General features: G+C 34.2%; 2 protein-coding genes across 2 annotated transcripts; one reads left to right on the top strand and one right to left on the bottom strand.

Moving 5' to 3' along the window:
- Positions 1 to 2,183: 2,183 nt before the first annotated feature.
- TRIADDRAFT_24279 (uncharacterized protein) lies at positions 2,184 to 5,198 on the top strand (the record flags this gene model as incomplete). Its single annotated transcript, XM_002111974.1, has 7 exons — positions 2,184 to 2,662; positions 2,872 to 3,160; positions 3,435 to 3,668; positions 3,784 to 3,930; positions 4,098 to 4,360; positions 4,493 to 4,862; positions 4,974 to 5,198. 7 exons carry the CDS (start codon positions 2,184 to 2,186, stop codon positions 5,196 to 5,198), a joined length of 2,007 nt encoding a protein of 668 aa, XP_002112010.1.
- Positions 5,199 to 7,568: 2,370 nt separating this feature from the next.
- Positions 7,569 to 11,522, bottom strand: TRIADDRAFT_63278 (expressed hypothetical protein; the record flags this gene model as incomplete). Its single annotated transcript, XM_002111481.1, has 9 exons — positions 7,569 to 7,727; positions 7,803 to 8,000; positions 8,102 to 8,304; positions 8,382 to 8,505; positions 8,758 to 8,841; positions 9,110 to 9,222; positions 9,502 to 9,730; positions 9,821 to 10,011; positions 11,495 to 11,522. The coding sequence occupies 9 exons, from the start codon at positions 11,520 to 11,522 to the stop codon at positions 7,596 to 7,598; spliced, it is 1,302 nt and encodes a 433-aa protein (XP_002111517.1). The 3' UTR covers positions 7,569 to 7,595.
- Between the last annotated feature and the right edge of the window lie 1,401 nt (positions 11,523 to 12,923).

Below are 12,923 nucleotides of genomic sequence, written 5' to 3'. Positions count from 1 at the left end.
TTTAGTACCTATTGCTAATAGGTATTAAAATAGAATTACAAAAATGCCTTAGAGTAGAATGCACCATGGTTGACTTCGGTAACGCTTCTATTCGCTACTATGTCAGTATGAAGATGCTCCATTTGTATAATCAAGTTATTTTTCTAAATGGCCTAATATTATAATTAATTAATACAAGACTTGGGGATATGCAAAATCAACCCCAAACCCTGCTCAAGGCCGGGATTCGAGCTAAGAATTTCTGTGGTGTTAGTCGTTTCAACTGGACTTCACCAAGCTGTCATCCCCTCTCGTTTCCTTCTTCATACTAAAGCTATCTTTCTATCTACTATTAAAAGCGAGAGGCATGACACTCATATCTGCACACGCTACACCGTGAACCGGTCTCATCTCGTCTACTACGCATGACAGGCTCCGTTTGGTGGCTCTAATATTATAATTAATTAATTAATACAAGACTTGGGGATATGCAAAATCAACCCCAAACCCTGCTCAAGGCCGGGATTCGAGCTAAGAATTTCTGTGGTGTTAGTCGTTTCAAGTGGACTTCACCAAGCTGTCATCCTCTCTCGTTTCCTTCTTCATACTAAAGCTATCTTTCTATCTACTATTAAAAGCGAGAGGCATGACACTCATATCTGCACACGCCACACCGTGAACCGGTCTCATCTCGTCTACTACGCATGACAGGCCCCGTTTGGTGGCTCTTTTAAACACAAGTATACCCCCAAGTAAGCCCTTCAAGAAGCTATTTTTCTAAATTGCCTAATATTATAATTAATTAATATAAGACTTGGGGATATGCAAAATCAACCCCAAACCCTGCTCAAGGCCGGGATTCGAGCTAAGAATTTCTGTGGTGTTAGTCGTTTCAACTGGACTTCACCAAGCTGTCATCCCCTCTCGTTTCCTTCTTCATACTAAAGCTATCTTTCTATCCACTATTAAAAGAGAAAGGCATGACACTCATATCTGCACACGCCACACCGTGAACCGGTCTCATCTCGTCTACTACGCATGACAGGCCCCGTTTGGTGGCTCTTTTAAAAACAAGTACTGTACAGTATACCCCCAAGGAAGCCCTTCAAGAAGCCATTGGCAAATGGCGACTAGTCTAGCGGCCTCTACGTGACTCTTTCTTGCTACCGGCGAGGGCATTAGCGCTGGAAAATTGCTCTAGGACTAGCGAAGTAAATTGATTGTTACACTACTGTAAGTTAACCATCCCGTATTGGATTGATTTTGACTTTTTGATCACTTACGAGTAGTGGTATGCGATGATTGAACCCTAACATGCTTGGCTAGTCGTTGCATAGGGATCGATTACAATCTCTGGACTGAAATGTTTATCATACTGTACTAAGTAATACGAGCTATTGTTTGTACACTTATTAGCTGCCCTTTCGAGTTTAGCCCGGTTCAATCATTGCCGCCAAAATAATGACTACATGATAGATAGCAATATAGATATAGATGCTGATCCAATAATCATAGCTAAAGAAGCCCAACCATACCTTCCCATTGCCCAAGCAAGTACTTCAAATTCAAACTGTTGATTCTATCATCATCATCAAGTGAGTCATTTGTCTTCAGTACAGTTCTGCGTTGAGATCAAGTTGATCTTCTTCCATCGATATTATACGTTATAAACGCTAGCATACAGTAAAAGGTAAAGAAGTGATCATGCAAAGTTAATGTAGTTATCATCATCATCATAAAATCGATATCCAACCACAAGATGATATCAATTTACAACAAAAACCATGGCTGATAATAGTTGTTAATCGAACGTATGGAAATCATTATTTAATAATAGTACTATTAATTAATTCATTCATTAAAAATCTTTTCTATTTCTTATACAGGAAAATCTCCTATTTTATTCATCATGTCAGTTAAAATCAACCAATTAATTTAGCCTAGTCATTTGCAATTAAATACGAAGAAAAATAAAGAATCATTCATTCATTCATCGATATGTTCATAAGCAAATACCCATGTAGACAAAAATGATGGCTAATGTGATAAGCAAATGGATTGCATGGTGGAATATCCAACGTCTATATCGAACTTTTATCATCATTATCGGTATAGGTAGCTTGTTAACTTCCATACTCTATGCATATTATTTCTTATCGCCACGTACTCATAAAATCGAACATAATGACCAAAATATATTACCTATGGATCATGCTATCATCTTACAATTATTAGTTGGTTCATCGACCAAAACAGTTCAACAATGTCGTATGCATACGTGCTTCGATCTAAATCGTTGTGGTTTAGATGATCATCGCCGATTAACAGTCTATGTTTATCCACGTTATCTATTACCTGATCTTTATGGTATCAGTGATCCAGTCAACACTATCACTAGAGAATATCGACGCATGCTACAAGCGATTATCGACAGCCCATTTTACGTCGATAACCCCAAAACTGCTTGCCTTCTAATACCATCATATGATGTCTTAAATCAACGTCATGTTAACCTTCAAGGTGCAGGTTTAACCTTAACTAACTTACCCTATTGGAATCAAGGTAAAAATCACTTATTATTTAATATGTTGCCTGGACAGTGGCCTCATTTCAATACATCGCTTGATGCCCGACGAGGTCGAGCGATGCTAGCTGGCGGTGGATTCTCGTCTTTGTCATACAGGTATCAGCCAAGAGTTAATAATGAATATTTTTCACCTTCTCCGTTCTTTTTTTCAATCTTTATTTTAACTTGAATCAATCAATTATTGCTTACGATAGAATAACAGACGTAAATATATAATATGCCATTGCATTGTCTTTTTCTACGACCATGTCATTAAAGTAGTTATTAAATATTAAAATTTTTTTGTTTTCCAATTCTTTTTTTAGATATGGCTTTGATATAAGTATTCCAATCTATAGCTTACATCAGGATGATGATTATCATCAAAGATCACAAGATGAAAACTATCATAATAATATCAGCCATCATCATCGCCCATGGTTATTACTATCATCACAATTACACTATGATAGAAAATTTGACAACAGACTAATGAACTTAGCTAATGATAATCGTATATTAATCTTACAACGATGTTCTGTCAATAGTAGTCATAAAGCATACTATCAACGATGCAGCCATAAGCAATCCATTTCATATCCAACTATTCTTCAGGTAACAGAAATGTGCTACTTTTTGGGGAAATTCTACTGTACGCGTATGATAAAATTGTTTTAAGTTGAATTAAATTGGATTATTGATGAATCATTAAGCTCTTGATTCATAATAACTTATATTGTAATTTGATGCCTCAATATCACTTTAATTGTTAAACTTTAAATTAAAATAAAAATACTCTATTATCTAATATTTCTACGCACATGCTGGTATTTACTACAGAATTTTATATAATTGGCTTGCCTAATATTTTCGAATATTCCATCTTTAGGATTCTACTTTTTGCTTAATGTTGAGAGGATATCGTCTCATTCAAAGCAACTTCTTGGATGCATTAAAATTCGGCTGTATACCAGTTGTTTTAAGTGATGAATATATCCTACCATTTTCAGAAGTGTTGGACTGGAAGAGAGCTGCTCTGGTATTTAGGGAAGATCAACTACTATCTCTACCGGCAGTATTATCGTCAATAAGTACTAAAACAAGACATAACCTTCGGAAACAGGTATGTAAAACTTCTAAGTCAATAACTTGGTACAGTAATAAGAACAATATGTAAATTACTAAATTGAATTGAATTAAAAAAGTAATGATATGATATTAATTTTTACCTAACGTAGGGGATGTTTTTCTGGCAATCCTATTTTAAATCCTTAGAACTAATTACGCTTACAACTTTACAAATTATTAATGATCGAATTTTTTATAACACGGCACGATCATACTCTGAGTGGAACGAACCTTATTTAAGTAGGCAACTTCCAGCTGTAAGTATTTATAAAGAACTACTATGTTATTAAATAATTTACTTTATAGTATAAGTTTTTATGGTATATACGGGCATATACGTGATTTAATATTAAAAGATATATTTCATTCCCCCTACTATTCGATACCATAATTAATATCATATTATTGTGCATTCATATTGCAGGTTTACCATAATCCGCCGATATTTTATCCTGTGATTGGGCGCAAAGAGATGGGCTTCACTGTAATTATTCTCACTTATAATAGGTTTAATAATTTAAAACGGATACTAACAATCTTAGAGAACGTCGCAAGCTTGAAAGAAATATTAATTATATGGAATAAACAAGAAATGGCAGCTCCATCGGCTAGTTACTTAATGGAAGAAGCCAATACTAAGAAACCTGTAGTGGTTATGATGATGAAAAATAATAAATTAAGCAACAGGTACAACATCTGTAGAGTATTCATTCTTAAATTTCAGGTTTTTGTACATTGTTAGATTCTATACTATAGTTAAGGTGGTGGCTTCTATATGCTTGCTTATGAAAAATGTAAATAATTACTCCTATCCTACAGATTTATACCATTCAAAACGTTAAAAACTGATGCCGTTTTTGCAATGGATGATGATATGAATATGTTAACACCAGATGAGATAGAGTTTGCCTACCAAACCTGGCTCGAATATCCAGACCGTATTGTAGGATTTCCCGCATGTAATCAGCTTTGGAATGAATCTGCGCATCAGTGGTTATATACGAACGATTGGACTAATGATTTATCAATGATATTAACTAAAGCGGCTATGTATCATCGCTACTATAATTATTTATACATAAACAATATGCCGCAAGATATAAAAGATTGGGTAAACTCTAACTTCAATTGTGATGATATCGCCATGAATTTTTTAATTGCTAACTACACTGGTAAACCACCGATCAAGGTATCAAATGATGTAAACTAATTTTTTTAATATTTATTGTAGTATTGCTAAAACTTACTGTAAGTCTAGTTTTATATTGACTTAGATTCGTAATTCTTAATTTCAACTTAGGTAACACCGAGAAAACGTTTCCAATGCTCGGAATGTGTAAAAAATAGGAAGCCATTATCAACTCATCTACAGTACCTCGAGAATCGAACAAAATGCTTAAACGTATTTAAAAGGATATACAAACGTAACCCATTAGTGCGATCATCATTTCGAATTGATCCAGTCTTGATGGGAGACAATATTTCTTCTTCATTTCAGAAATTTCCTTCAGTTGGAGCCGTTTAGCTCAATTTGATTCGTTTTATATTAGTTATGTATAATGAGGGATTGCAAACCCGGGTATTTCGATTTTATGTATAACTGTTGTAAGTTACGCTCTGCTAAATATTGTTTATCGAATGTTAAAATTACTTGGGAGAAAATATTTTCGTAATTCAATCCACACGATTAGAATAATTTTAGACAACATTTAAGATTTTGGATATCATTTAATTAGTATTTATCTGATATTAGCAAAGCTACATGATTTTTACCGTGTTTTATTTAAGTACAATTTTAAAATATTTGGTAAATCAACTTTACTCAGCAGACGAAAGTATAAATTTCATCAAGAATAAACCTACTGTCAATTGAGTATTTAAGAATACAAATTACCGAACCTTGATATCAAAACTCTTATTACTGTTTTGACACATTGACAGCGTGGCTGTAACAGGATCAATAACTGGAATTACAACTCTTTTTCTGGTTTAATCTTAGCTATCATTAATCTATTCTATAAGATATATTGTAATTATTGACTTTACACCAATACGTTGGTGTTCACTGTACACAACTGTTAAAGAGGCATTATTTACTCTTAAGGTATACAGTATAGTAACAACATTTGAACAAGTAGCGAACGTATCTTATGAGTTTTTGAATAAAAAATTTCAAGAAATTGTCTTAACAAATATAATGTCTAAAGCATATTTCTTGAATTTAAAATACTGTACAAGTACTGTACAATAAATAAATAAAATGATGTACTCGTGGTAGCTTTTTTGTATTTCTTGTAGTTATACATTTAAACATGAAAGAATCATAAATTATAATGTTCGTATAACATAAAAATTATTATAACTATATATTCAAACTTGGTCTAACAACTTAAATGGGAAAGAAATCTAAAATGCAATACCAATAAATTGTCTTACATTTAAGGTAACTATTTATAAGTACAGCATACTGATATTGTAAAACTTTTTGAAGTTATTCGTTTACGACAATAATTTCAAAAATCCGAACTTAGACTTTTGCCTGTAACTTTAGTGCTTTAAATCACTTTTAGCATTAATTTTAGTCAATATTATGTAGTAAGAAATGATGAATCATACACTATGTACATTGTAGACCAATGTTAGAACCTACAATACGGTAATACCCTTTATTAGCCTATCGGTAAATGAGAAATACGAAAATTACTTTAGCTTTGGAATTTATTAGCACTAATAAATGATCCGCATAACAAAACTAAATTTTTCTCATCTTAAATTAAGAATCATAAAACTAAATATTTTATCATTCGCATGTGGGCATGATATGTTATCAATTAATTAATTAATTGCAAATATCTAGGCAGCATAATATAAAATCTATGAGTAGATGAATGAAAATTGAATCTGAGCCTTAATATGATCTCTTTATAATGATATTTACAACGATAAGCTTTTAAAAATTGACAACCCATCCTTGGCTATTCCAGCATTGAATATATTTTTTAATAAATTCACAATAAATCAAAATAGAAATTTTTCTAATAAGTACATTGAGGCTAACCAGAATTACTGCGGCATGTTAAGGTTACTTACGACCTCTTATGTTGTAAAACGAAATGGTAACATTAATTGCACGTCTGCACCTGTTGCATTCGATATACGGTAGTACGTAAATTTTTGAAAACGTTTTGTGAAAGTGAAAGGTCTCTACTGTGCGGGCCCATTTTACCAAGCTAATACTGTAACTAGTGCAAGTAAAACTGTGATACTTACACATCTATCAAACCAATGTCACGTACATCAAAAAATTCAAGTGGTTTTCTACTATTGTAAGTAATAAATGTAAATAATATAAACTATATGTTGAATCCTGCTACGAAAATTTTAATATCAATAGAAGAACACTTTTCATTAAAGAGAATTCATTATCAACTCCAAAGTAACGTGCATCCAAACGTTTATTGTATGATAATTATAACCTATCAAAAAGGTTAAATAATAATATAGGTAAAACTCTAAAGTGCTTGATACCGCTAATACAGCGTTAAAATGCGTAGGAAAGATATCCAACATAAAACTCTTGTCATAAGAAATCGCCATAATACGCAAAATTTATTGCTGTATTCAACTACCTCGACGTGCATGTTAGTACAAATATTTGATAGAATAAGCATATCAAGGAAACCTTACTTGCACTAGTGCATATTTCTATCACTATAACACTAAAATTTTTATGATAACGCAAATGACATATTACTCTAACACCATCGTTTGCCTTGCTTTGTAATCCTTGCATAATGGGCAAAAATGATCCCTTAATCTTTTACTAACTTATAATTCAGACCGATGATTAAGAGCTCTTAAAACCGTTTACATAATCATCGCAACTAATCACATCGAAATGATAAGTGTAACGCACAAAGTCTTAGTAACGATAAATATCACTTTTGAAGGGACCTTCCACTGGAATATCTAGGTATTCGGCCTGACTTGCGGTCAGCTTAGTCAATTTGGCGCCTAAATGATCCAAATGAACGGCAGCTACCTCTTCATCCAACTAAATAAATTCAGGAAAATACTTTAAGTCGAAACGCATAGTTTCACCTTATAATAATATTACTAGTATTGTTACCTTTTTAGGTAGTAAGTATACTTTTCCCTTCTCGTATTTGTCTGGATTTGTCCATATGTCTATCTGACCCAATACTTGATTGGTAAATGAATTGCTCATAACAAAGCTTGGATGTCCAGTAGCACAGCCAAGATTGACTAAGCGGCCTTCGGCAAGTAAAATGATGTGACGCCCATTTGGTAAAGTGAAGCGATCAACCTACAAATTTTCGACACATAGAAGTGTTACTACGGGAAATCTAATGAATTTATTACAATTTTTTTTTATACAATATTCCAATTATTTATTTATAGATGCACCTGTGGCTTGATTGTATCTCGTTCGCAGTTATCCAATAGCCATTTAACTTGCAATTCACAATCGAAATGGCCAATGTTACAGACGATAGCATCTTCTCGCATTTTCATAAAATGCTCCGCTGTAATAATATCTGCACAACCAGTTGCAGTGACAAAAATATGTGTCGTGCTGATGATATCGTCAATGGTAGTTACTTCCATACCTGCTCGTACAATACAACATAGCTCATTTTAAACAGGGTTATATCGAAGTGAAGGAATAAATATTACTGCATTATACCTTGCATAAGCGCTTGTAGAGCGTTAATAGGATCGATTTCAGCGACCTTAACGATAGCACCTTGCGATTTGAGAGCAGTGGCACAACCTTTTCCAACATCACCAAAACCAAAAACTGCACAAGTCTATGAAAATGATTAGGGTATTAATGCAAACAATTCTTTAATTACAGATTTTAATTAGCTAATACAAAATATGTATATTATCGGTATTTTTTATTTTATTTTTAATGATAACTAATAGTATGTAAAGGATAGAAATATCCCTCAGTATGAGTTAACTGCATTGCCAAACATTACAGAATTAATTATCTTAATACAAACGCATAACTACAGAATAGTTACAGCTAACATTTTAATATAATTTCAATTACAAACCTTTCCAGCGATCATGACATCTGTAGCCCTTTTGATACCATCAATAAGAGATTCGCGACATCCATACAAGTTATCGAACTTACTCTGTAAATTAATTTTTTATGCCGAAATTGGAAGATTGAATCAAATTTATGCAGAGAATTGAATCGTTCTAAGTTAATCTAAACTTAAGTAAAAATTGATCAGTGATTTACAGTTAAAAAATACTAACTGTTTAGATATACTGTATTGTTATATTTTTATAAATTAATGCACACATATGGACATATGTTTTGTTAACTGGTAAAATAATACCCAAATTCAATTTGCACTATTGCAGACTGCAGTAACAACTCTCAGGGATGACATATACCTTGGTAACAGAGTCATTAATGTTTACGGCTGGCATAAGTAGATTTCCATGTTTAGCCATTTTGTATAGATTATGCACGCCAGTTGTAGTTTCCTCAGTTAAACCTCGTATACCTGCGCAGATCATGAATATATTACGTCAGCCCATCTAACATAGCAATGAAACAGTATATAGATATTACTAGAAGGTATCCACACGAGAAAAACTAAAAAACATCTTTTCCAATAGTCCTAATTAATAAGCATAACTATTGATATAATCTAAGAACATGCGATCAGGTGTAATATAAATAAATCACACAAGCAATGCATTGCTTGTTTCAAAGTAGTTTCCTAAATCGATAAATCTATTAATTTGAATCATCTACTAGCAATTTGAAATGTTGACATTACCAGGGATAAATTGGGGATACTTCTGATGGACTAAATTGGTTAAGTCACCACCGTCGTCCAAGATCATGTTGAGTGGTTCTCCATTAGCAAAAACTAATGTTTGCTCGATGCACCAAATGTACTCATCGTCTGTCTCACCTTTCCATGCATAAACTGGTATACCTTTAGCGGCCATGGCAGCAGCAGCGTGATCTTGGGTAGAAAAGATGTTGCACGAAGACCATTGAACCTATTCGTATAAATCATTGTATATAATGTAAAATTATTACGTCAGATTGAAAATAAAAACGTGAGAATTAGTATATGATGCAATACATACTTCTGCGCCTAATTCTATTAACGTCTCCATCAAAACCGCCGTCTGAATTGTCATATGCAAACAGCCAGCAATACGTGCGCCCTTTAACGGCTTTGATTCTCCATATTTTCGTCTCATCTTCATCAAACCAGGCATTTCATTTTGGGCTATTTCAATCTCTTTACGACCAAAATCGGCCAACGAGATATCAGCTAAAAAATTATGATATAGTGATAAGATGATCAATATGATGTACCAAAATGAAGCTCAAACCCATAATAATACGTACAAGCAAATATATGCAATTTTATTTGATTACTGTATGCAATCGACGATAAATACTGAATGAAAGCTATATTACCGCTAACCAAATCTAATTTATAATAAAGTAGTATGTTAATTGCAGTCAATTTCTAGGTCTACAGGAAGTAGTACAAGAAAGGTTTTTAATTTAGACCGAATAAGCAAAGATGGAACGCTTTTCGGCTAATATTTATAGCTGCTGTATATAAATGCTATACACGGTTCTGATCATCTAAACAGTGATAATTCATTGTAACCGATGTGAAGTATACAGGTATAGCAAAAAGCGTTAAGGAACATGAAAGCACATTTGAAATTTTCAAAGTTTGTGAAAGCTGTACTTGCATACTCTTTTAATTTTGTAGACAGACAACCCGAGTAGATAGTCATCTCAAAACCTTATCCATATTTCAAGCATTATGACGCAACACTATAATTGCATTTTATTGAAAGTTGTTTGTGAATGTCGTACTGGTCCCTTTACTAGTGCTACTATACGTACTGTATACTGGTCGAGTATGCAGGCTAGCTGATGCAAGTGTTGTACTCTCTTTTTTCTGAGTTATTCCGAACATATTTGCTCCAAAACTACTGCAAATCATGTCAAAGTGAACAATTCAGAGTAATCTCATTCATGACTGACTTATTTTAAGCTGAAAGTGCAACATTTATAAAAGATACTTCTAAAAACAGACGACTGGTAAAGAACTTCAAGAAGATTTGCCTCATATCATTACTGTTGTATACAGTATTAGCGAATTTGGATTTCAGTAGCGCACATAGAACACACTACCATGCTATGCTGCCTTCTGAAAACTGCCTAGTATCGTTGGCTGTTTCTAAATACAACTACTTTACTACTATCGACCAGTGTACTACATTGGAAAGTGGCTAACCGGCTGAACCGGCTTACCTATGCATTTCAAATTGTGAAAATTAGGTTGAATATGTCTGCAATGACTAGGAACGTTTTGGATTTTTTGGGGGGGAAAAAGTGTCCGCTTCAATCGTTTTACGGTACTGTACCACCCAATAAGAAGGCACTCGTATGGTGACTGTACCGTAGGAGTTGACTAATGAATGCTACGATGCACGATATAAATTGGTTGCTATTTCGCTTTCAATCGATGTCGACAAGGTAAGAGAGAAACTTATTCTTGTCTATTTTGCTCAATTCGTCTATTCTATTTTTAATCCTTGAAACTGGGCGAGGCACACCGTTTTGCAGCGCAGCTTGAACAAAGTGATTGATACAGTACAGCAAATGCGAATAGTAATCCAACATCATTGACGTGATTATTGTACGTTTTGGACGTTCTTTATTGCTAAAATTAATTTTTTTAAGACTAGAAGCATTGGTTGATGGCATTCGTGCATTAGCAAGAAACTTACCAACTTTATACTTGGGTTTTTGAGACATTTTTAGAATTTGGCTCAGCGAGGACAATAAACTCTTCAGCAAGACACGGATGAAAAGAGATCTGATTTATGCACGCGGGCCCTTTTAATTGATGCAAAAGTACTGTACCATACTAGCGGTGTACAGTACTGTACACCATACTGAATAGTACAGTACAGTACTACTATCTACAGTCGTATGACGATGTACTACTGTATGGGTAAGAGAATACACTAGTCCCAAGGGACAGTGTACAGTGTACAGTACATTCAATTGGTGGAGACGGGCGTCTGGAAAAATTCCCAATTCAATACGGTAGTCAGGACTTTTGTTGTACTGTACAGTATACTGTACTACAGTATAGAGAGGCTGTATTGTGCTGTAGCATGGACCACCTTTATTTACAGTACCTTTATGTAGACCAGTGACTTATCTTGACACTAGTAGTACAGATCCTGTTAACACGGTACAGTACAGTACAAACCCTGTTCCCACGCTACAGTGCTGTACTGTACTGTACACTACTAGTACGGTACAAAGCCTGTTCCACGCTACAGTACATTGTACAGTAGCGAGTTCAAACGAATTAGATTTAAAGTTCATGATCGAAATGGAAAAAACTTTTTGTCATCATTTTGAAGTCATGGCTGTCGCCAGACGGTGGACAAAAGGAGGCCACTGTCCAGTTGATTGGACAGCAGTAAATACTGTACAGCTTTGACGACATGGAGTACTACTCTCTCTCTTTTCTACTGCTAGTCATTGTTACTGTACGAGTATGCTACTGTACATACTCTAGTCTACTTGATGATCATCATACACAAACCCGTTTGACAGGTTACCATGGACGAACATGGAAAGAAGTTGACCATGTGTAGTTGTGTACATAAAGCCTGATAACGCCTCGGCAAAAGAGCCTTGCTTAACATAGGCCATACTGCAGGTTCTTCTACAATCACTAACAACGTCGTTAAAACAGGATACTCTCCGGTTATCCCTGTTACCACTGTACGTACTTGATACTGCGCTACCAACATATAATCATGCTGTCAGCGTAGGCACAAGTTAGCGCTAGGGAAAACAATATGCGCTACATATTGACAAGATGGACATTGTACTACCAGTAATTGCCTTCTTATTGCAGTCAGTAATTGCAATACTACCAATAGACAGTATTCGTATTTTGCCAATAGGATTGTATCTTTGTACTAGACAGCCAAGTCCAGATGCAATTATAGCATGCAATCTGCCCTATATAAACTATCTTATTATTCAATTACAGTATAAATCTCTTTCCTTAATTGAATTTGATTGTTTCGTAATCATAAACTACACAACTGGGAGTAGTAGTACAGTACAACAATCACTGGTGTAATGCAGTGGCCATGCTCGTCGTTATATCATAAGCAAATTGAAAGTAGA

Source organism: Trichoplax adhaerens, genomic scaffold (assembly GCF_000150275.1).
Source record: "Trichoplax adhaerens TRIADscaffold_4 genomic scaffold, whole genome shotgun sequence".
Classification (NCBI taxonomy): domain Eukaryota; kingdom Metazoa; phylum Placozoa; class Uniplacotomia; order Trichoplacea; family Trichoplacidae; genus Trichoplax; species Trichoplax adhaerens.
The sequence above is the reverse complement of the archived record's forward strand: the minus strand, read 5'-3'. Positions and strand labels throughout refer to the sequence as shown.